General features: G+C 46.8%; 1 protein-coding gene across 1 annotated transcript in view; it reads right to left on the bottom strand.

Moving 5' to 3' along the window:
* Window positions 1–408: 408 nt before the first annotated feature.
* Window positions 409–26,856, bottom strand: part of afg2a (AFG2 AAA ATPase homolog A) — a 721,265-nt gene continuing 694,817 nt past the window's right edge. Inside the window, exon 16 of the mRNA XM_072495694.1 lies at window positions 409–706. Coding sequence (XP_072351795.1) covers window positions 530–706 — 177 coding nt within the window. The 3' untranslated portion in view covers window positions 409–529. The remainder of the gene's footprint in view (window positions 707–26,856) is intronic.

Below are 26,856 nucleotides of genomic sequence, written 5' to 3' on the forward strand. Positions count from 1 at the left end.
TGATAGACTCTGCCTGCCCTAGTCCTGGAACTCCCACTGCCTCAGGGAACTCCACCAGATGTCCAGATGTGACGCTGCCCCTTTAGGTATCTCTTTCTCCTCCTGATGTCCGAGGGAATATCTGGCACGGTGGGGATGAGGGAGCAGAACTGGAACTTGTGTGTGACACACGAGGAGTTATTTAGGTATAGTTTTACACTGTGAAAGCATTTTCTGATGTACACCACTGCCTATAGCTATTGTCACACTGTCCATAGAATATAACCACATCTCACACTCACTCTCATGCCAATGCCCCCTTGCGCTCAGTGAACTGACATCATGGCCTCTAGCATTATCGCCATGTTCCAATATGCATTTACCACTGCCTTTATCATCTGCTATAACAAAATGCAAATAAAAACAAAATTCATTTGAAAATGGATCTTTATTGGTGAAAATTAACACTTATGCAGAGAGTCTAAACTTACAATTTCACTTCTCATCATAACTGGTTTGAAGTCTTCAGTGAATGAAGCTCATTTTATTCTTATAGATTATGTAGTCCACTTTGCTGTTGATAGTTCTCAAAGAAGTCCATAAGCTTCTTTGGGATTCTTGGAGTGACAATTTCCAATGATTGCTCAAAATGTCGTGTCATAATTATCTTGGCCTGGAGATCTTCTTGTAGAGCCAAGAGGGCTGCTTCTCTGCACAGAGCAGTGATCTGAAAGGGAATGACAATAAATAATGCTAATGATTTAAAGGAAGATAATTCCAAAAAGAACGCATGAAAATTACATTTTTAAATACTGGAAATAGGTTTTGTCTTCATTTTGATATATTTTGAAAATTAATCTTTTTTTTCTGCCCTCCGCAAAGCATTGATTGACGCACAAGTTCCACTGCAATTTTCTGCTTTCTATAATCTCATCTTCATTGTGATTTTAGACAATAAATGAAAGCAGGCAACTTCACCATTGAGGACATCACATGAGCTTGAACCAACATTTACATGTGTACCTGCATCAGTGGTCAACAAAGAGCCATTAGAAATGGGAATGCTGGTAAATCTTTCCCCTCACTTGTTCAGGGATACTGAAACCTAAAGCTGACCGGTGTACAAGAGAAGATGGGCAGAATTCTCTGGTCATTAGGATTCTCTGTTCCCGCTTGCAGCACGCCGCTGCAGTGAGGATGTAACTAGTAGAGTTGATGAGGGGAGCCAGTGGAAGTGGTATATTTGGACTTTCAGAAGGCTTTTGACAAAGTCTTGCAGAAGAGATTGGTGTGTAAAATTAAAGCACATGGAATTAGGGGTAGTGAATTGAGATGGATAGAAGACTGGTTGGCAGACAGGAAATGAAGAGTAGAAATTAACGGGTCTGTTTCAAATTGGCAGGCAGTGACTAGTGGGGTACCGCAGGGATGGGTGCTAGGACCCCAGCTATTCACAGTGCATATTAATGATTTAGATGAGGGAACAAAATGTAATATCTCCAAATTTGCAAATGACACCAAGCTGGTTGAGAGGGTGAGCCCTGTCCAATGAAGGCAAGCATTCCGTGTGCTTTCTTGACTACTTGTCCACTTGTGTTGCCACTTTCAAAGATCTGTGGACCTGCCCACCCAGATCTCTCTGACTTTCTATATTCCTAAGAGTTTTGCCATTTATGGTATATTTCCCCTCTATGTTAGACCTACCAAACTGCATTACCTCACATTTGTCTGATCAAACTGCATTTGCTATTTCTCTACTCAAGTCCCCAACCTATCTATGTCCTGCTGTATCCTCTGACAATCTTCAACACTATCTGCCACTCCACCAACCTTGGTTTCATCCGCAAACTTACTAATCAGACCAGCTACATTTTCCTCCAAATCGTTTATGTGCACTACAAACAACAGAAGCCCCAGCACACTTCCCTGTGGAACACCACGAGTCACAATCTTCCAATCAGAAAAACACCCTTCTACTGCTACCCTCTGCCTTCTGTGACCAAGCCAGTTCTGTATCCATCTTACCACCTCACCTCTGATCCAAAGTGACTTCACTTTTTGTACCAGTCTGCCATGAGGCACCTTGTCAAAGACTTTACTGAAGTCCATGTAAACAACATCCACCACCCTCCCCTCATCAATCATCTTTGTCACTTTCTCAAAAACGCGATCAAGTTAGTGAGGCACGACCTCCCCTTCACAAAACCATGCTGCCAATCACTAATGAGTCCATTTCTTTCCAAATGGTTATAAATCCTGCCCCTAAAAATTCTCTCCAATAAATAACTTACTACCGACATGAGGCTCATCAGCCTATAGTTTCCTGGATGATCCCTGCTACCTTTCTTAAACAGTGGTACCACATTAGCTATTCTCCAGTCCTCTGGGATCTCACCTGTAGCCAATGAGGATACAAAGATGTTAGTTAAGGCCCCAGCAATTTTCTCCCTTGCTTCCCTCAGCATTCTGGGGTAAATCCCATCCGGCTCAGGAGACTTATCTAGTGTCTTTTAAAAGACCCAATACCTCCTCCTTTTCAATGTCAACATGACCCAAACTGTCCACACACTCTGCCCAAGAATCATCTCTCAAAAAATCCTTTTCTTTGGTGAACACTGATGCAAAGTACTCATTTAGTACCTCTCCCATTGCCTCTGGCTCAACGCATAGATTCCCCCCACTGTCCTTAAGTGGTCCAATCCTTTCCCTGGCCACCCTCTTGCTTTTTACATATGAATAAAAAGCTTTGGGATTCACCTTAATCCTACTTGCCAAGTGTCATGATATCCACATCAGCATGTCATGGTGCAATCACACACACACTGATGGACATGTAGTTGGACCAACCAGCACACACATAACATCGCAGCCAATCACCAGTGAGAGCACACGCACTATAAAACAGGGAACACCACAGTTCCCGCTCATTCTACCAGGAGCTAGCTCAGAGCACACAGCGTGCCACTCAGACATAGACCATGTGCTGAGTGCCTCACTAAGATGGCGATAGGGCTGGGTCCACAGGTTAGCTGGTGAAGCACGTACCCAAGCCAGCAGTTAGTAGTTGTCGTTGTTAAGACAATAAAACAGAGTTGTACCATCTACAGCCGTGTTGGATCATTTGTGCATCGGAACACCCAACTTGACACCAAGGACTTTTCATGACCCCTCCTAGCCCTCCTACTAACCTGCTTAAGTATGTTCCTACATTCTTTATACTCCTCAAGGGTTTTGACTGTCCCCACCCTTCTAGACCGTACAAAAGCCTCCTTTTTCTTTTTGACGAGGTTCACAATATCCTTTGTTATCCAAGACTCCCTAAACTTCCCATACTTATCCTTCGTTCTCTCAGGAACGTGACTTTCCTGAATCCTAATCAACTGTCGCTTGAAAGACTCCCACATCTTGATTTCCCTCCAACAGCTGCACCCAATCCAAATTGTTCAATTCCTGTTTAATATTATCGTAATTTGGTTTTCTCAAGTTCAGCACCTTCACACGAGGGTTACCCTCATCGCTGTCCAAAAGTACCCTAAAACGTACAGTCACTATACCCAAAATGTTCCCCTACTGAAACCTCAATCACCTATCCAGGCTCATTGCCCAATACCAGGTCCAGTATTGCCCCTTCCCTAGTTGGACTATCTATATATTGCATCAAGAAGCCTTCCTGGCACTAAGTGAGTCCCAGTCAATATAGGGGAAATTAAAATCCCCCACCACAACAGCCGGTTACTTTTGCACCTATCCAAAATCTCTCGACCTATCTGCTCCTCTATCTCTCGCTGGCAGTTGGGGAGGCCTGTAATAAACTCCCAACATTGTGATTGCCCCCTTCCTATTCCTGAGCTCTACCCAGATTGCCTCATTGTATGAGCCCTCCAAGGTGTCTTCCCGCAGTACGGCTACAATATTCTCCATAACCAGTAATGCTACTCCCCCACCCCTTTTTACATCCCCATCTATCTCTCCTGAAGCATCTATATCCTCCAACGTTCAGCAGCCAATCCTGCCCTTCCTTTAACCACGTTTCTGTGATATCCACATCATCATAGAATACATACCTAGAATTTACAGTGCAGAAGTTCCAAGTACTAATAAGAGAAGGCAGACTATTATCTGAATGGCCATGAATTAGGAGAGGGGAATGTGCAACGAGACTTGGGTGTTCTCGTACACCAATCACTGAGGATAAGGATGCAGGTATAGCAGGCGGTAAAGAAGACAAATGGCGTCGGCTAACGGAGAATCCCACCCACAGTATCTGTATGTGGGATATGTTGGATCAGCGGAGTAAATCACTTGTTCGAACTGTGCATCATAAAAACCAAGTTACAAATCACTAAAATACTCACTAGTCGTGGTACTATTATTAAACATGTTTCCACCCCCCCCCCCCCACCCCCCGCACATCTCTTCAACCCTGCCACAACCCTCTCGACCCACCCTGAGATTATGGTTTCATGGATACCCATCCAACTCCAGTCACTCATCCAAGCTGTCATTCTTTCATGTGTGAATCTGGACAATGAGCGACGACAAGCTATTTAACCAGAACAAGCGCCCCTGGCCTAATGTCCTTAAAGATGCACCATTGTCTACATTGCACCTTGTTGCTTGATCTGGCTCAATTTTTAATTCTTTTAACCGGCTGAGACCATCAAGCTGCCTGTTATATTTTGCACTTATTTGAACTGCAAATCTGGACCAAGAGGTTTGAAGCTCTGCTATGGTTTGAATGAGACACTGAGGATATTAGCAGTCTGGTTCAGCTTGGGCGAGTAGCCAGAGCAACATGAACTGGACATTGAGAGCACTGATTCATCTATCACACATTGCAGGTTGTGGTCACAATGTTTAAGAATTGAACTAACGGTGGTGCGTTTCAATCTTGTGCAAGATAGTTAATCGGGGACTATTGTGGCAGATTCTTCATTGCATTTAAGATAATCACTGACATTGTTTTAAATTTCTTTCAGCGAGAGCTTTCAGCAAGATTCTCAATAAGAAGCTTCCAGCAGTAGTAGGATTACCACAGCAAAATCTCACATGACCGGATCATTCTTTTAAGTCATCAGTTTCCATTTTTTAATCTGTCAGGTACTAAAACAATGCAGCGCCAAGGAGACCAAATTAAATTGGTGGAAATGAAGAAGTTAATTAAATGATAACTTCAGAGTACAAAACAATAAAAACAATTATTGTTCAGGCCCAAAAGTTCCTGTGCATTTCACAAAAATCAATATATTTTTTACATTGTGTCCTCAGCCAAGCCTAACGTTACGAGCAGTCAATTTTCTGACACCCCATCCATTACATTTTATATATTGCTTTGAATGTGCCCTTATGAATGGTGGGCAGCTTGTTCCCAGGCCAGTACCAATGCTGTTAAGAGATGACTGTGAGTGTCGAGTCCACTTCTTTTTTCATTACTGGGAAATAGTATTTTCCGTCATTGACCAAGATCTTCCCATGTTCTACAGCAGCAACCAGTTCATTGGAATTTTAAAGGATTCACTAGAATGGGACATACACAGAGTCAGAAATTGGCTTGCAGTGTTCCTGATCTTGGTGTCACAGGCGGAAAGGAGCCATTCAGCTTTGTGAAGGGAACAGTGGATAGTTAATTCTGAGCCGCGTGATATGTTTTTAGTGGCTAGTTACATTTTGAAGTGGTTACCCACTGTCGTTCTCTTTCGTTAAATTACATGTTTGAGGGTTTGGACACTCTTTCTGTAACTGTAAGGCCAAATGAATGGAGTTGGCACCCTGCTCCAGGATCGCTATCACCTCGGCGACCAGCAGCAGTGGTCAAGAGCAAGCTGATGGCTCCATTTCATTTGTATTCCACTCACTATGAGATAATACTTGGATGGTCACTCAAAAAATGTCATCTGATGGAAGTATGCAGAGCAAGGAGATTGTGAGATCAATCAGCACGGAACACCGATTTGGCACCAGTGCTGCCATTTTGGAGCTCACTGCTCCAGCTATTGTCCTCTCTTAACCGCACATAACCAATCATATGTTCATCAGCAAGAAGGGTCCATCTCCACACCCACTGACACTATTTAAAGGGATTATTAACTACCTTAAAATTAGTTGCTAATTGATTTCTACTGGCTCGTGTGATTGTAGAAGACTTAATGGTTTCTGGAGTTGTTTAAAGTTTCTGATGACGGCTGGGAGAGGTGTAAAACGTGCTGAAGAATAGTGTCCTGACTTCAAGCTCCCAGAGATGGGTTCTGTAGTGGGTTCTGTAGTGTTGCATCCCGCTTGGGTTACAGCAATGATGGGGAGAATGATCAGAGGTGAGAGAGCAGGAAAAGCTGCTGGAAGAGGGAAAAGGAGGAGGGAGAGGGCTTTCAGCACCCATAACTATAAGAGCAATTATCGTTCCTGAATTTGCGGGGGGTTTGTAATGAAAAAAATCGGGGCCGACCCCTCATCGATTCTGGGACCGGTAAGGGGCTAGCTGCGGCGCCAGTGAAACTCCTGGCTCCTGCGCCGATAACGGCCGGAGAATGTCCGGGTCGGGGGCCGTGCATGCGCATGGCTGATGACCTGCAACGGTTGCGCCGTACAGCATGGTGTCGGCTGTGCGTGGACCCAACCCGCCATCCACGACCCCACAGGCCACCCCCTGGCCACCCCGCACCAGACCCCCCAGCCCTCACGGAGGCCCCCCCAGCCAGCGGCACGGATCCTGGCTGAGTGTGGCGGTGCTGGATACAGTCCGCAGCTGCCATGCTGGGTTCCCAACTGCTGAGACCACACGTGTTCCGAGCGGTCAGGAAATCGGCCCATCAGGGGCGGAGCATCACAGGAGGGCCGGCTGATGATGTGCCAACGGCGATGCAAGGGCGCGCGGTGCAATTATGCCATTTCTGAGGGGGCGGAGCTCGGATGACCGGCGTCAAACCGGCGCCGGCTCCAATTTGTGCGTCGGAGTCGATTCTCCGCCTGATCGCCGATTACGATATCGGTGGCGGGAAATGGAGAATCCACCCCATGGTCTCTGCCCTGTTCAGCCATAAATTAGTGTTCTTGGTTACACTCTCTTCTGCAACTAGTTCCAGCACTTGCTCCAGCCAGAATCATTTTAGAGGTGCAGGTTCACTTTATGTGCTGCAGACGAACTTATAGTGGTGGTGGCGTCAAACAAACTTGGGCCCTCTTCTAAGATCCGCAGCCAATCAGCAGTGTGCTTTGCACCAGTTGCATGCGGCTATCATGCAAATTAGTAGGCAGCACGAAGCTTGAGTGCTGCCTGCATGGGAAGCAATAGACATTGCTATACCTACGCATAATCCAATTTCATGGCCATCGATATTCTGTTGTCAAATTGGTGTTCATTCCATACTACAGATATAATATAGCTGTGTAAAGTCTAAGTCAGCATGAGATGGATATTTAATCCCTTTTAAAAAATGCTGATTACATAGAATACCAATTTCCAGGGCTTTCATAAGACATTCAACATTTTGGTTGCATTAGAGTATTGGGAAAAATGGCACAATGGGGTAGATCTCCACTTTGGGTAATTGGACAAAGTGGGTGAAAGCGAGTCAGCACCCCAATGTCTCCCGATCAATATTTCTATATTATTGCACAGTCAAGTCTACATCAATATGTTTCCTGCCTAATATTTTTAATTGACCAAATTAGAGTGTTTCCAACATAACCATCACTGGTATAACACTCTGGTATTATATAGTTCAAGACAAGTTGGGAATGAAAAAATTATTCTATTGATGAGTGTTATTACAGCATTACAAACTCCTTTCATACTTTACTGAAGTCCCACTGACAGGATTTACTGCATATTCTGAGCAAGTGTTAGCAAAAATGAATCGACCTACAGTTCCAGCATTTCTGCCATGATATCAGGATCTTCCTTTCTATCACTAATAAATATATATAGTTAAATACAAGTCATTTTATTTTATAATGGTGGTATTTTCCTGACAACGTAATGATGTCAAAACCAACAGCTTCCTCCTTTTGACAGCTCCATTCCACTATAATTTTGTTGAAACTAGTTGACTATCACAGCCCTCGAAATTCAATAGGATGAAAGAATTTGGTGAAGCCTGATGAAAACATTCTTGTGTTATGATGCTCACTCTGTATCAAGCATTCATTCCAGAAAGACATCATGCTGGACTGCTGCCAGATTGCACTGGTTTTCAGAGTTCTGTGAGCTGACACACTTGCGTTGCTGCTGAGAACAACTGTCACAAAATCTCTGGCTGCCTTCTGCTTTTGCTACAGCATTATTTGGTGGTCGAATGAAGTGCTACTCACAGTCAGGCAGCTTGAACACTCATTGTCTAGGTTCAATCAAAAAGAGTGGTCATTCGGGTGGAGGAGTGAGGGAAGAAAAGAAAAAGACTTGCACTTTTGTACTGCTTTTCACTACCTCAGAATCTTTACCATCAATGAAATACTTCTGAAGTATTGTAAAGCAGGAAACACAGAAGCCAATTTGCGGATGGCAAGATCTGACATACAACTATGTAATAAATGACCAGCTCATCTTTGTTAGATGAGGGATGAATGTTGGCCAAGACACTGGTGGAAATTCCCTGTTCCATGTCATGGAATTACTATCTCCTCTCTGAGAAAAAAAGGCAGGCCTTTGGTTTAACCTAAGATCCAAAAGACAGCATCATTAACAGCGTGCCACTCCCTCAGTACTGCATCCCGAGAGTGGAAAGGCGAGGTAATAAAAGTTTTCTGGCACTTTTGAAATGGCCCCCTAACATACATCGTCATCTCTGAATGAAGAGTAAATTCATGAGGGAAAGGGAAGCAAAGTCTTCATCTCAAATTAGGTGTTAAAAAATAGAACAACTTTTCTTGATTTAGTTTCTTAACTCTATTTTGGTTGAAGTACGCTGCAACAGAAACAAACATTTGAGTTTCTAGTTTTCAAATCTCACTGTTAGCCACAAATAGATGTAAACTGCAGATAAGCCAACCACAAACAACACAAGGGAACCCGTGTCAATTAAGGGAGATTTTTTTTTTCAATTCAGCTGTCAGCTACATATTGATAAATCTCACTTCTGGAAAGATTCTGTACAACTACTCTGACCTTAAATATATTGCTGCTTCTTCATTAAAGGATAAATCCAATTACTGTACAATGTTGGCAAATGGCAGCAGCATTTACTGGGATGAGCTGGACAATGCTGAACAGAATGTGTGCAAATAATACTTTACTGGAACATAGAATCCTGAGAGAAAGGCAAGCTTTTATCTCGATTAGTCCAGGGCTTCCTACATTCCGACCAGCTGAATACTTCAGCCACTCTGTTGCGTCATCAGTTTTAGCTGTTTGTCTACAGTGCACAGAAAGTAATTACAGCCAAATGGCCTCATTTCATTAAGCCAAAATTAATTCACCAATCGCATGGACAGGCAGAGGGGGGAATGAGAGGGGAGGCAGAGGGGGGAATGAGAGGGGAAACTACTGAGGGGAGGTGGGGGGGAACAAGGAAGGGCAGAAAGAACAGGATCAACTCACTGCATTTGGGTAGCACAATGGCTAGCACTGCTGCCTCACTAGCTCCAGGGTCCCAGTTACAATTCCGACCTCAGACTGTCTATGCGGAGTTTGCACTTTCTCCCCTTGCCTGCGTGGGTTTCCTCCGGGTGATCCAGTTTCCTCCCACAGTCCAAAGGTGGATTGGCCATGCTAAATTGCCCCTTAGTGTCCAAAAGGTTAGGTCGGGTTATTGGGTTACGGGGATAGTGTGGAAGTCTGAGCTCGGATAGGGTGTTCTTTCCAGGGGCGGGTGCAGACTCGATGGGCCGAATGGCCTCCTTTTGCACTGTTGATTCTATGATAGATTGATTACATGAGCGAAATTCTCCATCCCGCCCCGCCACATTTCTGCCCCGACCCGCCGGCGGGATGCTCCGTTACACCGGCCGGTCAATGGGGTTTCCCATTGTGGGGCAGCCTCACGCTGTCGGGAAACCCCCGGCGCCGGCAAAACGGAGACTCCCGCCGGCGGAGAATGACGCCCCATGTCTTTTGCAACTTGCCATCTGCAGAGTTCAAAGTGAAAAAGGATTTTGCAAGGGTGCTGATGACAATGACACACGGAATAGAAAATCAATTAGAATACTTTGTAAGCATAGATATAATTTCCCCTCCTTTTTTCCCCTCATCAATTTTCTCTGCTGAAACCTTGCTGGGACTAATGTGCGCCAATACCTCACCTGAGTAGCCATTTTTCATGTGTGAGCCAAGATAGCAAGTGTTGGCAAACTATTCAGTTACAGGAGGGGGTGGGGGAGTGGGGTGATGCTTCCTCACAGTCACAGAGGCCGAGCCAATTCACCCCTTGTTCCACCAACCAAGGAGGATGAGCTTAAACTGGCACAACCTGATGACAGAACCTGGTGTTTTTTCATTCTGCATTACTCAGTTGTTTTTATTCGTTCTTGGGATGTGGGCATCACTGGCTGGGACAGCATATCATCATCATAGAACTTACAGTGCAGAAGGAGGCCATTCGGCCCATTGAGTCTGCACCGGCTCTTGGAAAGAGCACCCTACCCAAGGTCAACACCTACACCCTATTCCCATAACCCAGTAACCCCACCCAACACTAAGGGCAATTTTGGACACTAAGGGCAATTTATCATGGCCAATCCACCTAACCTGCACATCTTTGGGCTGTGGGAGGAAACCAGAGCACCTGGAGGAAACCCACGCACACACGAGGGGAATGTGCAGACTCCGCACAGACAGTGACCCAAGCCGGAATCGAACCTGGGACCCTGGAGCTGTGAAGCAATTGTGCTATCCACAATGCTACCGTGCTGCCCCATCCCTTTGCAGCTCATCCCTAATTGCCCTTGAACTGAGTGGCTTGCTAGGCCATTTCAGTGATGGCAGGGGTGGGGGGGGGGGGGCAGTTAAAAGTCGACCGCATCACTGTGGGGGTCTGGAGTCACATGTAGGCCAGACCGGGTAAGTTCATTAGTGAACCAGATGGGTTTTTACAACAATCGGCAATGGTTTCATTCCAGATTTTTATTGAATTCAAATTTCAGCATCTGTCATGGTGGGTGACCCTAGCCTTCTGGATTACTAGTCCAGTGGCAATACCATACGCCACTACCTCCCCTAAGTTACTACCTTAACTAGCTGAGTCATCATCGTAAGTTACTTTGAACTATTTTGTGATAAAGAGACAGTGCTCTTTCAATCCTAATATAATAGTTGGTGCGAGTGCAACTTTTTGCAACAGCAACAATTTATGTAGCACTCCTCATATAAGGGCAATATTTCATGGTGCAAAACAAAGTGAAACGATGCACAAACCAAGTAGGAGAAATAAAAAGGTTTGAGAGTGTGGGAGTAGAGAATATGACCAGATCTGAGTGCAATGAGGTACTCTTTAAAGAGGATATTCAGAAGAATATTGCCAGGGCTTGAAAATTGCTACAAGGAAAGATTGGATAGGCTGGGGTTGTTTTCTTTGGAATTGAGGAGGCTGAGGAGTGACCTTATTAAGGTGCACAAGATTATGAGGGGCTGAGATAAGAGTAGACAGGGAAGCCCTGTATCGCTAAATGGAGAGGTCAATTACCAGGGGCACAGATGTAAGGTGATTGGTCAAAGGGTTAGATGGGACATGTGGAAAACCTTCTTTACTTAGAAGGTGGTGGATGTTTAGAATTCACTGCCTGGTTTGGGGGTGGAGATAGAAACCCTCATTTCATTTAAAAGGTACCTGGATCTGCATCTGAAGTGCTGTAACCTTCAAGGCTATAGACCAGATGCAGGAAGGTGGGATTAAAATAGGTGGCCAGATTTGATTTTTTATGACAGTACAAGCATGATGGGCTGAATGGGCTCTTTCAGTTTCATAACGTTTCTATAGATCTATGGTTTCAGGAGTGCTAACATGGGAATTTGGTACAACTGGTAGCAATTCAGTGCAGAGGACAAAATAAGTGCTGCTTTTCATATCTTATTTCAGCCTCAAGAAGTTTGTCAATGTTCAAGGTTTTGGTCAGGTGAGCAAGTAGTCGATTGTTTGGGGACTTTGTAAGATTTTATCCCTCTAAACAGAGGCAGCAGTTTAAAATTGGGACTGAGGAGACAAAAGTATTGTATTAAATTTATAGCTTAACTAGTAAAACTACTTAGCATAACTACAGACAACAGGGGCAGGATTCTCCGCGAAGTGGCGAGGCGGGCCACTCCGACGCCGAGGAGTAGCGTGAACCACTCCGGCGTTGGGCCGCCCCGAAGATGCGGAATACTCTGCACGTCAGGGGCTAGGCCGGCGCCGGAGTGTTTGGCGCCACGCCAGCCGGCGCGGAAGTGCCTCCACCGGCCGCGCGAGTTGACACATGCGCGGGAGCGCCAGCGTGTGCTGGCGTCATCCCAGCGCATGCGCAGGGTGGTTCTTCTCTGCACCTGTCATGGCAGCGGTTGACAGCGGTCGGTGCGGAGGGAAAGAGCGCCCTCACGGCGCGCACATGGATCGGTGGGCCCGATCGCGGGCCGGAGAATCGCCGGGGGGGTGGGGGGGCTGCTAGCGGCCGCCGACCGGCGCGATTCCCGCCCCCGCCAAAACCCCAGCGCCGGAGAAGTCGGCAGCCGGCGGGGCGGGATTCACCCCCACCGGTGATTCTCCGACCCGGCGGGGGGGTCGAAGAATCCTGCTCCAGCTGAGTGGCGTTTCTAAGGCAGGAGATGTGTTGCAGCTGTGGCATGTGGGAACTGGTGAACATCAGTATGATCCGCAGCAATAAGTTTATTTTTTACAAATGTATTGCAACCACATTTGCAATAACTGTCAGCAGCTTGAAGAACTTTGGCTCAGAGTTGATGAGTTGGAGTCCAGATTTTGGTCACTTTGATGGATCAGGGAGGAGAAAGTTACCTGGACACTTTGTTGCAGGAGGCAGGCACACCCTTGAGGCTGGATTCTTCAGATTTGGTCTATGGCAGGACAGGAGGGTGTGACTATGAATGAGGCATGTATGGGTATCCAGCAATGGAGGCGTCTCAACCCTTGCAATGTCCACTAGGAAGAAGGTTTTTGCAACTTGTGTGGACAAAATGAAATAGATGAGCAAGTGGGGAGAATAATTAGTAAGTTTGCAGATGACACCAAGATTGGTAGGGTGATTAACAGTGAAGAGGAGGATGGTAGGTTGCAGGAAAATAGAGATGGATTGGTCAGATGAGCAGAGCAGTGACAGATGGTATTTAACTCTGTTAAGTGCAAGGTGATGCACTTTGGAACAAGAATCAGGAACAAGGGAGTTTGTAATGAATGGCATGATATTAGGAAGCTCAGAGGAACAGACCGATCTTCGGGTACTTGTTCACAGATCCCTGAAGGCGGAAGGGCAGGTAGTTAAGAAGGCCTTTAACAGTCGTGGCAGACAATATAAAGGCAAGGAAGTTATGATGGAGTTGTACAAGGAAGGAGGTGATTGCACTGGAGGGGTACAGAGGAGATTCACCAGGATGTTGCCTGGGATGGAGCATCTGAGCTATGAGGAGAGATTGGATAGGCTTGGATTGTTTTCTTCAGAGCAGAGAAGGCTGAGGGGAGATATTATTGAGGTGTATAAGATTATGAGGGGTTTGGACAGGGTAATCAGAAAGCAGCGGTTCCCCTTGGTTGAGGGGCAAATTACAAGGGGGCATAGCTTTAGGGTGAGGGGCAGGAGTTTCTGAGGGGATTTAAGAAAAGGAATTTTCACTCAGAGGGTGGTGAGACTCAGACTCGATGGGCCAAATGGCCCAATTCTGCTCCTTATGTACATAGGAATATTAATTACTTGGATGAAGGGACTGCCAGTATTTCAGCCCAGTTTTCTGTTTGTATAAAGGTAGGTTGGAAAGCGGGTTGTGATGAGGATACACAGTGTGCAAAGGGATACAGGTTGATTCAGTGATTAGGCCAAAAACTGGCAGATGGAGTATAATGAGTCCACTTTGGCAGGAAGAATAGAAAGGCAGAATATTATTTAAATATAGAAAGACTTCAGAATGCTGTAGTACAGAGGGATCTGGCTATCCATATTCATGAATCAGAAAACATTAGCTTGCAAGTACAGCAAGTGATTAGCAGGACAAATGGAATGTTAGCCTTTATTGCAAGGGGGGTGGAGTATAAAAGTAGGGAAGTCTTGCTACAGCTGTAGAAGGCATTGGTGAGACCATATCTGGAATACTGTGTACAGTTTTGGCCTCTGTACTCAAGGAGGAATACACTTGTATTGCAAGCAGTACAGAAAAGGTTCACTCGGTTGGCTCCAGCGATGAAAGAGTTGTCTTATGAGGAAAGATTGAACAGGTTGGGCCTATATTCATTGGAGTATAAAAGAAATGAGAGATAATCTTATTGAAACATATAAAATTCTGAAGGGGATTGACAGGAGAGATGTTGGGAGGATGTTGCTTCTCATGGGGGCAGGGTCCAGGATTAGGGGACACAGTTTAAAAATAAGGGCCGGGGTTCTCCGCTATCTACGGGGCGGGCTGTACCGGCGTCGAGGAGTGGCGTGAACCACTCTGGCGTCGGGCCGCCCGGAAAGTGCGGAATCCTCCGCACCTTCAGGGGCTAGGCCGGCGCTGGTGGGGTTGGCGCTGCGCCAACCGGCGCCAAAGGGCCTCTGCCGGCCGGCGTGAGTTGGCACATGCGCGGGAGTGCCAGCATGTTCAGCATGTTCCCGGCAGAATAGCCCTCGCTATTCTCCAGTCCTCTGGGCCAGAAATCATGTCCCCACACCGGCATAAAAATGCTAGCGTTTCACTCTCCAGTTTCCTGCAAAAACGAAAGAGCTATTCACTGACCTGCACGGAGCTGGCAGGGGCCCGGGCACCTTCATGCAGCTTTGGCTGAGGATACGGGCCACCGCACTTCCAGATCCGAGCATGCACACGCCGGCAGCCTCCAGCGGCCTCGCCGAGCGCCATGGCGGACTAGGACCGCGGACCATCCCCAAGAAACAAGGGTCGGGATACTCCGCCGGCAGGACTCTCCGTTTTGCCAGCGCCCGAGGGTTTCCCGACGGCGTGGGGCTGCCCCACACTGGGAAACCCCATTGACCGGCCGGCGTAACGGAGAATCCCGCCGGCGGGTCGGGGCCGACATGTGGTGGGGCGGGGTGGAGAATCCAGCCCAAGGTCCGCCTGATGAGCCCCGCGCCCCTGCATCGGACCACACCGATTGCTGCCCGGCCGCCCAATAGGATCCCCCCTGCCCCCCCCACCAGGGTGGCCGTGGACCGATCCGCAGCCGCTGCATGAGAGTCCTGACTGGCCATACGTGGTTAGAATCTCGCCGTCGGGAACTAGGCCGGGCGGGATCGGAGTATCGCTGGGAGGGCCTCTGGCAATGGCCCCCCAGCCGCGCGGCGTGATTGACGGATGAGCGATTCTCTGGGGTCCGGAGAATCGGCGGAGCGGCACTGGGCGCGATCCGGTCGTGAACATCGATTGTCCGCCCCCGCGCCAAACGTGATTTTGACGCGGGGCTGCGGAGAATCCAGCCCCACGTAGGCGCGGATTACAACAGGTATCACCAAACGTTAACATGATGTGGTGGTCCTAGGGGGTAATTCCTTAAGGAAGTTTCCCCCAGAGTCCATCCGAGGCCCATCCTCCCCCCCTCCCCCCAAAATACATGCCTTGCCCATCACTCAGCTAGCAGACCCCTCGCTCCCACCCGAGAGACCCACTAAAACAGGAGGCCACCCCCAGAACCCCCTAACCAGGGAACCCCCCACCCCACCCCCGCCCTCCCCAGGGACCTTCCAAATCAAGGGGCCCCCCATGGAGACACTCTAACTATATGGAACCCCGCAGAGACCCCCTAAATAGGTAGACCCACCTCCAGGGACCCCCTAAATAGGAAGAACCACCCCCCTCCTCCCGAAGACCCCCTAACTAAAGGAATCCCATCACAGGAACCCCCCCCCCCCAAAGATCCCCTGGAAAAGAGATCCCTGACTGGAAGCAAGAAAGCAGTCCAGACTGGGACAGTGAATAAAACAGTTGTAACACTTACCTGGAAGCACCACGTGTCTATTCCTGGAGAACATAGAACATAGAACAGTACAGGCCCTTCGGCCCACGATGTTGAGCCGAACTAGTCTGAAATTAAGATCAAATCAACCTACTCCCAATCATTCTAGTCCACTCCATATGCCTATCCAATAACCGCTTGAAAGTTCCTAAAAGTGTCCAACTCCACTACCATAGCTGGGAGTGCGTTCCATGCTCCAACCACTCTCTGAGTAAAGAACCTACCTCTGACATCCCTCTTATGTCTTCCACCATGAACCTTATAGTTACGCCCTCTTGTAACAGCTACATCCACATCAGGAAATAGTCGCTGAATGTCCACTCTAACTATCCCTCTCATCATCTCATGCACCTCAATTAAGTCACCTCTCATCCTCCTCCGCTCCAAAGAGAAAAGCCCTAGCTCCCTCAACCTTTCCTCATAAGACCTACCCTCCACTCCAGGCAGCATCCTGGTAAATCTCCTTTGCACCCTTTCCAATGCTTCCACATCTTTCCTAAAATGAGGAGACCAGAAGTGCACACAATATTCCAAATGTGGTCTAACCAAGGTCTTGTACAGTTGCAGCATAACCTCATGGCTTTTAAACTCAATCCCCTGTTATTAAATGCTAACACACTATAGGCTTTCTTCACGGCTCTATCCACTTGCGTGGCAACTTTCAGAGATCTATGGACATGAACTCCGAGATCTCTCTGTTCCTCCACATTCTTCAGAAACTGCCGTTAACCCTGTAATCCACATTCAAATTTGTCCTACCAAAATTAATCACCTCACACTTATCAGGGTTAAACTCCATCTGCCACTTTTCAGCCCAGCTCTACATCCTATCAATGTCTCTTTGCAGCCTACAACAGCCCTCCACATTATCCACAACTCCATCAACTTTGGTGTCATCAGCAAATTTACTAACCCAACCTTCAACTCCATCATCCAAGTCATTGATAAAAATCACAAATGGCAGAAGACCCAGTACTGATCCCTGTGGTACACCGCTGGTAACTGGGCTCCAGGGTGAAAATTTACCATCTACCACCACCCTCTGTCTTCTATGTGATAGCCAGTTACTGATCCAATCGGCCAAATTTCCTTCTATGCCATGCCTCCTTACTTTCTGCATGAGCCGACCATGGGGCACCTTATCAAACCCCTTACTAAAATGCATGTATACGACATCAACTGCTCTACCTTCATCTATGTACTTAGTTACCTCCTCAAACAATAAGTGAGGCAAGACTTACCCCTCACAAATCCGTGCTGACTATCCTGGATTAAGCTGTATCTTTCCAAATGATCATAAATCCTATCCCTCAGGACCCTTTCCAATAATTTACCTATGACCGAAGTGAGACTAACCGGCCTATAATTCCCAGGGTTATACCTATTCCCTTTCTTGAACAAGGGGACAACATTCACCTCCCTCCTGTCTTCTGGCACTATTCCTGTAGACAGTGAGGACATAAAGATCAAAGCCAAAGGCTCTGCAATCTCATCCCTCGCCTCCCAAAGAATCCTAGGATATATCCCATCAAGCCCAGGGGACTATCTATCCTCAGGCTTCTCAAAATTTCTAATACATCTTCCTTCTGACTATCTACCTCCTCCAGCCTACCAGCCTGTATCGCACTATCCTCCTCAACAACATGGCCCCTCTCCTTTGTGAACACTGAAGAAAAGTATTCATTTAGGGCCTCTCTTATATCTTCAGACTCCAAGCACACGTTCCCACTACTGTCCTTAACCGGCCCTAATTTCACCTTGATCATTCTTTTATTCCTCACATAAGTGTAAAAAGCCTTGGGGTTTTCCTTGATCCTACCCATCAAGGACTTCTCATGCCCCCTCCTAGCTCTCCTAAGCCCTTTCTTGAGCTCCTTCTTAGCTATCTTGTATCACTCAAGTGCCCTAACTGAACCTTGTTTTCTCATCCTTACATAAGCCCCTTTCTTCCTCTTGACAAGACATTCAACCTCTTTTGTAAACCATGGTTCCCTCACTCGACCATTTCCTCCCTGCCTGACAGGGACATACATATCAAGGACACACTGTATTTGCTCCTTGAACAAGCTCCACATCTCAATTGTGCCTATCCCTGACAGTTCCTGTTTCCATCTTATGCTCCCCAATTCTTGCCTAATCACATCGTAATTACCCTTCCCCCAGTTATAAACCTTGCCCTGCCGTATGTTCCTATCCCTCTCCATTGCTATAGTGAAAGTCACCGAATTGTGGTCACTGTCTCCAAAGTGCTCTCCCACAACCAAATCTAATACCTGGCCACTTACCCAGTACCAAATCCAATGTGGCCCTGCCTCTTGTCGGTCTATCCACATATTGTGTGAGGAAACCCTCCTGCACACACTGGATAAAAACAGCCCCATCCAAACTATTCGAATTATAGTGGTTCCAATCAATATTTGGAAAGTTAAAGTCACCCATGACAACTACCCTGTGACTATCGCACCTATCCAAAATCTGCATTGCAATTTTTTCCTCCACATCCCTGTTACTGTGTGGGGGCCTATAGAAAACTCCTAACAAAATGACCGCTCATTTCCTATTTCTAACTTCAGCCCACACTACCTCAGAAGACAGATCCTCCTCAAACTGCCTTTCTGCAGCCATTATACTATCCTTGATTAACAATGCTACTCTTCCACCTCTTTTACCAATTTCCCTAATCTTACTGAAACATCTAAACCCCGGAACCTCCAACAACCAATCCTGCCCCTGTTCTATCCACGTCTCCATAATGGCCACAACATCATAGTCCCAGGTACCAATCCATGCTTCAAGCTCACCAACCTTATTCCTGATGCTCCTCACATTGAAGTAGACACACTTCAAACCACCTTCATGCCTGCAGGTCCACTCTTGTGACCTTGGTACCTTCCTCAGTACTGCGCTACCCTCAACTTCCTGAACTACAGCAACGCTATCTCCTGGTCTACAAATCAGTTTCCCATCCCCCTGCCAAATTAGTTTAAACCCCTCCGAAGAGCTGTAGCAAATTTCCCTCCCAGGATATTGATGCCCCTCTGGTTCAGGTGTAACCCGTCCTGTCACTGTGACTGGTGTTTAAACCCCTCAGATCCATTAGCTGCAAGCCATTCATTCATTTATGGCAGTGCGCTGTGATTGACAGCTTGAGGGGCTGGTTTAGCACAGGGCTAAATCGCTGGCTTTTAAAGCAGACCAAGACAGGCCAGCAGCACGGTTCAATTCCCGTACCAGCCTCCCCGAACAGGAGCCAGAATGTGTCGACTAGGGGCTTTTCACAGTAACTTCATTTGAAGCATGGGCAGCACGGTAGCATTGTGGATAGCACAATTGCTTCACAGCTCCAGGGTCCCAGGTTTGATTCCAGCTTGGGTCACTGTCTGTGCGGAGTCTGCACATCCTCCCCGTGTCTGCGTGGGTTTCCTCCGGGTGCTCCGGTTTCCTCCCACAGTCCAAAGATGTGCAGGTTAGGTGGATTGGCCACGCTAAATTGCTCATAGTGTCCAAAATTGCCCTTAGTGTTGGGTGGGGTTACTGGGTTATGGGGATAGGGTGGGAGTGTGGGCTTGGGTGGGGTGCTCTTTCCAAGAGCCGGTGCAGACCCGATGGGCTGAATGGCCTCCTTCTGCACTGTAAATTCTATGATAAAGCCTTCTTGTGACAATAAGCGATTTTCATTTCATTTCATTTCATTTCCACAAACCAGCTGTTAGCCTTGCTGCATTCATCTTCTTCATGGAGGAGTAAGTCTAAGTGCTGTAACCACACTGTTTACAAACTTAGCCACATCGAGGAGAGTTAAGTGCATTCCAATCATGCCCCTTCATGCTTGAGGAACTCTGAAGTGCTGAGCTGGAAATTGACAGCATTTAACTCTCTTTGATGTGGTTGATGTTATAACCCCATGATGTTGGGGTACCTTTAGTTAGGGGGTACCTGTGGGAGCTCTCCCTATTTAGGGGACTCTGGTGGGGGGAGGGGCAGGACTGGTCACCCCCGTACTTGGGCCACCCAGAAAATCCGGGGGTGGGGAGGAAGGCCTATTTCCAATGTGGGGACGATGGCCGGCCACGGGACTTCGCTATTGGGCCGCCCGCTCAAAACGGTGGTCCGATAGCGGGATTCCATCGTATTCCTCGCCATGCATGAATTTTCTTGGATAGGGATGCTGAATTACTCATGTGCAATTCAGCTCCAGCTGAGAACATAGTCTCCCAAGCAGCGAATTGCACCCTTCATCTCATTCAAAAATCTGTGGCTCGTATTCTATCCTGTTTCAATTCCTGTTTGTTCATGACCTTATCCTCACAATTTTATATTAGTTCCCTGTCTCCCCAATGCCTTGTGCTGAAATCTTTTGTGGCCTTGACTTTTCCTATTTCCGCAACCAAAACTATCTGTTCCTCTGATTCTCACCTCTTTTAGCCCCAAGAAGCTGAAAATAGACCAGTGCTCTTTCCTGCCTCTTTAAATGACAGAAAATAGCAAGGTGAATTACCAGTGTCAGTATTTCCACTGCTGCTACTTTCAGGCACATTGGGGTAAATTATTCCTTTCCAGGTTTCAGTGCTCTGGAAGGAGTACCACCACTTAAATTACCTTATACAGCTGGCAAGCAATGCACCTTCATTCAAGCACTCAGATTTCTAGAATAAGATGGGTTCAGTACAATTATACATCTGGTAATCAATCAGGATGGACAGTATCTTAGAGCAGGCAACCTAACATTGGCTCCTGTGATACAGTTGGAGTTAATGAAATGTTTTTAGAATCAGTGTGTCAAATTATTAATGCCAAACCAAACTAATGAAGCAGATTCCCAACAGATGTCATAAAAATAAGATGGTCTTTACCAGTGACAACATTTGGATCTCAGGCGATGCAGCAATTAAAGTCAATGGCAACTCAGATTAGTTCTTCTGAACATTGTCTCCACAGCTTCCACTTTTAGTATTCTTAGCATTCACAGTTTAACTTGAGCATTACTGGACAGAGTGCACTGATTTCCAGCCAGAGTGCCTGATGTAGTGGCTGGTTTTTGAAATGACCACAGTAAGTGCATCCCACACAGGAGCAGAAACAAACACATAAGCTCTGCGTACTTCCAAATAAACTAAGCGCATCTTGTTGTATTTATTAAATGTGCTGTGGAGAAAATACCATTCAGTGGTTGGTCTGGGACGACAAACAGTTCAAATAGCTTTCCTATGGTTCACTAAATTCTGGATTCCCCATTTGCTATGTACTTTGCAACCATTGATAGATGAAAATAACAAAACATAATAAACTTTTTCTCTATCAACTTTGTTCTATCATCAACACAGCCAGAAGATTTGTGAAGCAAGAAAGTGAGGAGAGATATCAAGCCTCGGAGTCTTGTTATAATCAAAGTACACAAGAGCAAAACACAAACATTATGCAGTGATACAGTGATATGAACAGTTCACTCAGCAACTTTTTTATTTTGCTCATGAAATTTGTATGCAACTGTAAGTAGAAGCTTTGCTAAGTATTATTCAAATGAGCTTTTTCAACAAATGATCCAAAGGAGTCTTTTGATGTTACATATTTGGTTCCCTTATTCTGACAAATGATCGAGAATAAATGTCTTTCTTTTAAAATATATTTTATTCCATACGCAATGAAATACAAACATCAAATAACACCTCAAAATAAACATGCTGCACACAATTTGTCAATTTTTCACCCCCCCCCCCCCCCCAATTTACCCCCTCCCCACTGACAACAAACGAGTCCTCAAACAGGGACAGAAATGGCCTCCACCACACGTAAAGCCCCTCTTCCGGCCCCCTAAGTGTGAACTTAATCTTTTCCAAGCTTAAAAATTTGTACAGATCCCCCAACCATGCCGTGTCCCCCGGCGGCGCTGCCAACCTCCAACTCAGTAAAATTTGTCGCCGGGCAATCAGGGAGGCAAAGGCCACAACATCGGCCCCCTTCCCTCCAGCAACCCCAGCAAGTCCGACATCCCAAATTCCGCCACCAACGGGCACGGCGTCATCTTAACCCCCATTATCTCCAACAAGATCTCGAATACCGCCTTCCAGAAATCATCCAGTTTTGCACACCCCAGAACATGAGCATGTTGCGCCGGCCCCCTCCCACATCTCTCGCATATATCCTCCACTCCTGGGAAAAAAACACTCACACGGGTCCATGTCATATGGATCCTATGCACCACCTTAAACTATATGAGGCTCATCCTCGTAGAAGAGGAGGTTGAGTTGACCCGATGCATTATTTCACTTCAGGCCCCCTGTCCCAGCTCGATCCCCAGCTCTTCCTCCCACCTGCACCCATTCTGCCCCCCCCCCCCCCATCATCATCTCACAATCTCAATATTTGCCGCCCAATAATAATGCAATAGGTATGGAAGCGCCAGCTGCCCACCCGTCTCTCCCTTTGCAAAAATGCCCTAATCCTCGGTGTCTTGCCTGCCCAAACAAATTCATAAATCAATTCATCCACCCTCTGGAAAAATGCATTGGGAAGGAAAATTGGAAGAGATTGAAAGATAAATAAAAACCTTGGCAAAGCGTTCATTTTCACGGTCTGTACCCTCCCCGCCAATGATAGTGGCAGGGCATCCCACCCCATCATATCCCATTTGACCTACCAGACCAGTCAGATTCCATTTTTGCATAGTTGCCCTGTCAGGAGCCACCTGAATCTCCCAACACCAAAACCTTATCCTGGCCACCTTGAATTGCAAGGCGCCAAGATTCACACTTCTCCCCTTGGACATTCACCAGAAAACCTCGTTCTTTCCCACATTAAATTTTCACCCAGAAAATGTGCCAAATTTCCCCATCAAGTCCATAATTTTACCCATACTCTCCAGTGGATTAGCAATGTAAGCAATAGATCATCACCGTACAACAACACCCTATGTTCTCTGTCATCCCTCACAATCCCTAACCACTCATTCAAAACTTGGAGTGCAATCGCCAAAGGCTCAATAACCAATGCGAACAACGGGGATAACAGGCATCCCTGCCTTGTCCCCTAAAATACCCCAAATTCATTACATTTGTCCTCACACTCGCTGTGGGGGATGCACATAATAACCACATCCATGTAACAAACGTCAGCCCAAACCCAAATCTCCTAAGAATCTCAAACGAGTACCGCAACTCAACCTGATCAAAGGCCTTCTCCGCAGCCATTGAAACGATCACCTCTGGAATGCTACTCCGCGACAGGGTCATAACCACATTCAACAATCTGCTGATATTACTTGACAACGGCCATCCCTTAAAAAACCCTGTCTGATCCTCCGAGATCACATCCAGAACACAGCCCTCCAACCGCCTCGCCAACAGCTTGGCCAATACCTTCAGGCCCGTATTCAATAACGAGAGGGGCCTGTAGGACCCAAACTCCATTGGATCCTTATCCATCTTTGGGATTAAAGAGATAGCAGTCTGTGCCAGCATAGCCGGCAACACCCACTCACCAACGATTCATTAAAGATACTCAAAAGATGACGTGCCGACTCTGCCAAAAACTGCTTATAGAATTCAACTGGAAAGCCATGCGGCCCCAGCGCTTTCCCCTCACACACTCCATTATCTCCTGTAACTCCAATGGTGCCTCCAATGCCTGTCGCTTCTCCTCTTCCACCTCCACAAACACCAACTCATCCAAAGAATGCCCCATATCTTCGTCCTCCATTTAGCCCGCACATATTCCACGCTACAATCCTTGCCAGGGGATTCTGACCTCCCCTTCTGCTAAGGTTTGCCATCGTCACCTAACCCAATCCCGCCCAACCATCCGTCCCCTCACTAACCTGGGCCCGTCCAAAACGGCCACCCCTCCATCCTCACCGAAACACAATCCTGATGCCGGCGTGGGAACGGTGGCATTTTACATCCAAAGGTTTGGCGCAAAACGGCCACCGATCTTCCGTCTGGGGGCTAGCAGGCAGGCAGCGTAGAGCACCCAGCTCTAGCTGCCGATACGGCCGGAAAAATGCTGGGTCCCTGGCCGCGCATGTGCACGGCGGTGACCTGCAGCGGCCGCGTTGTGCAACATGGCACTTGCCGCGCTCAGACCCGACTTGCCAAATAGTGACCCCCCTTTGGCCGGCTCACGACCCTCAGACCACCCCCCAGCAGTGCCCCCAGCCTCTGCCAACGTCCTCCCTGCCCGTGGATCGGCTCTCCCCCGACTGTGGAGGTGCTGGACTGAGTCCGCAGTCGCCACACCGAGTTCCCGACAAATAATAGCGTGAGATACCCACGGGAACTCGGCTGGTCGGGGACGGAGCATTGGGGGAGGGCCTCACGGGAAGGACCTCAGGGAACGTCCTGAGGCAGTCGATACGGCCTGCAGCGTACTCCTAGAGTATGTTGCTTTGGAGGGGGTGGAGTATCACGAAAGCGCCGCCGCCCCCGATTTAAGTGTGAACATTGATTCTCCGGCTGATCACCGAACGCGATTTCAACAGCGGCGACCAGAGATCCCGCCCCTTGCATGCAACCGATCAGACCATGGCCACCACTGGAAGTCCCAAGAATGAATTTCTGAATGAATTAAAAGTAAAACCACTGTGCATGATTTTCAAATATAGCCCCTGAGGTTGAGTGCTATCCACACAGACATGGAGGCTAACTTCATGTTGATGGATGGTGTCAATGAACAGGAGCATGTCAATAAGAAAATGGAGAATGGTTGTGCATGGGAGGGGGTAGTGCACTGACCAGGTAGAAATGGAACAAAGCAAGGAAAGTGCAAGGAAGTGGGCAAAAGGTAAAAGGAGGTCATGGTGAATGACCAGGTTGGCAGAGGGGAAGGCGGACATGACATAGTGACAGTTGCACAGTAGCTGTTTATCCTTTATTCTTTCATGGGATGTGGGTGGTCTGGCTGGGCCAGCATTTATTGGCCATCCCTGCTTGCCCTTGAACTGAGTGGCTTGCTTGGCCATTTCAGACACGAGTCTGGAGTCACATGTAGGCCAGACCAGGTAAGGACAGCAGATTTCCTTCCCTAAAGGGCATTAGTGAACCAGATCAACAATGGTTCCTGGTCATCATCAGACTTTTAATGCCAGATTTTTTTAATTGAATTCAAATTTCACCATGCTCCATGGTGAGATTCCAACCTGGAAACCAGAGTATTATTCGAGGTGTCTGTATTACTAGTCCAGTGACATTACACCACTGCACCCCCACCCCGTCTCCCACCATGTGCAATGGGAAATCCAGAGGAAGGAATTCAAAAAGAATGGTGGGAAAGGAAGACATGGAATTGAGTGGCAATGATATGTTGCAGGAGAGGGAAGAGACTAGATTACATGGGCAGTAGCTGGAGTGGAGAAAGAGGCTTTTTAAGGAATTAGACCTGTTATGAAAATACCAATCTACCCTCAAGCCAGGTATGCTCAAAGAGTTGTTCACAAATCAGGTTTTACAGGAGATAATTCTCCCTGGCTTGCCTCCTGTGTTATTAGAGGAAATCTCTGTTGAAAGCCTTTTGACAGTCATTGATAATTTAAATTGCTGCACCCTCTTCAGACATCAGAAAAGTCGTAAAGGTGACTGATCAGGAGTAGAATGAGAACAAGGATTAGTGACCATTTTTGCTTTGGACTGTTTTTCAGGTGCTATTTGGGAGCAGGGTAGTGAAAAGAAATCAGATCAAAGAGGTCTATTACTGTTTTTTCACCCTATCATTCCTGTCTACTATCATTAAGCTAAACACACAAGAGGAAAATATGGTCTTCTATTCTTGAATGGTGGTCCTGACATTTGCACTTTATGTGGTAATTGTGGTGTTCCACTTCATTCACCAGGGTAAAGTATATACAGCTTATACACTCCTGTAAAGAAGCCTTCACCACATTAGGCTTACTGTGATACATACTTGGCTCTACTGAACAGTGGAAAAGTGCATGCCACTGAATGATCACTTTAGACTTTACTAGTCTATGTTTCATTCAGCTGATCCCAACACAATTGCTCTTACGATAGATTCATAAAAGAAAAATAATTGAGAGAGTGATCTTGTTAATTTCCAACATACTCTCGTACACAGTGAGAAACAGATCTGAAGATGTCCAACTCAACCAGCCTAAATGCAAGCAATCGACCAAAACTACAGAATGAAAAACATGCCGTGAAATTGGCCATTTTGGTTTTTACACCAGGTGGCTGGCTGGAATACAATTGTACCACAGGTTTGCTGGCAAGGCAAAAGATAAAAGGCTTTGCCGAGACATGATTAGAGTCATTGCGGAACTGAAGGAGACCAATCAGATTTTACTTTATGGCATTTACCTATATTTTGTCAACACTTGTCTGCACTCAAGATCGTCTGCCTGAGCTGCTGTTACCCAAGGAGATGGGACAAACATCCTGCCACAGTTGCTGGAAATTGTCCAATAAGATCAGCTGCACTTTTCCATAGAGACAGTCTCATGTCTTTGCAGTCTCCTGTGATCTGAACTGCAAATGTCGTGCAGGAATGGGACAACTTTTACTGTAGCTTTGAAAGAAAACACTACCTCAGCGTTTTAGACACGTCTCCTTTCAAGTTGCCTCCAGTGGTGCCAGCCGAATCAGCCAATCTGAGGCGTACACTACATCTTCGAGGCTGTGAAAGACGAACACATACTAGGGATGAGCAATTAAAGATGGCCTTGCCAGCAACGCCCTCGTTCTATGAACAAATGGGGGAAAAACTTGAACATTTATCATCTCCGGATTCCACATGGCTCATTGCTGGAATGTATGTAGAATGAGATCCTTCCACCAATGTGACAGTTCTATCA

Source organism: Scyliorhinus torazame, chromosome 3 (genome assembly GCF_047496885.1).
Source record: "Scyliorhinus torazame isolate Kashiwa2021f chromosome 3, sScyTor2.1, whole genome shotgun sequence".
Lineage (NCBI taxonomy): Eukaryota > Metazoa > Chordata > Chondrichthyes > Carcharhiniformes > Scyliorhinidae > Scyliorhinus > Scyliorhinus torazame.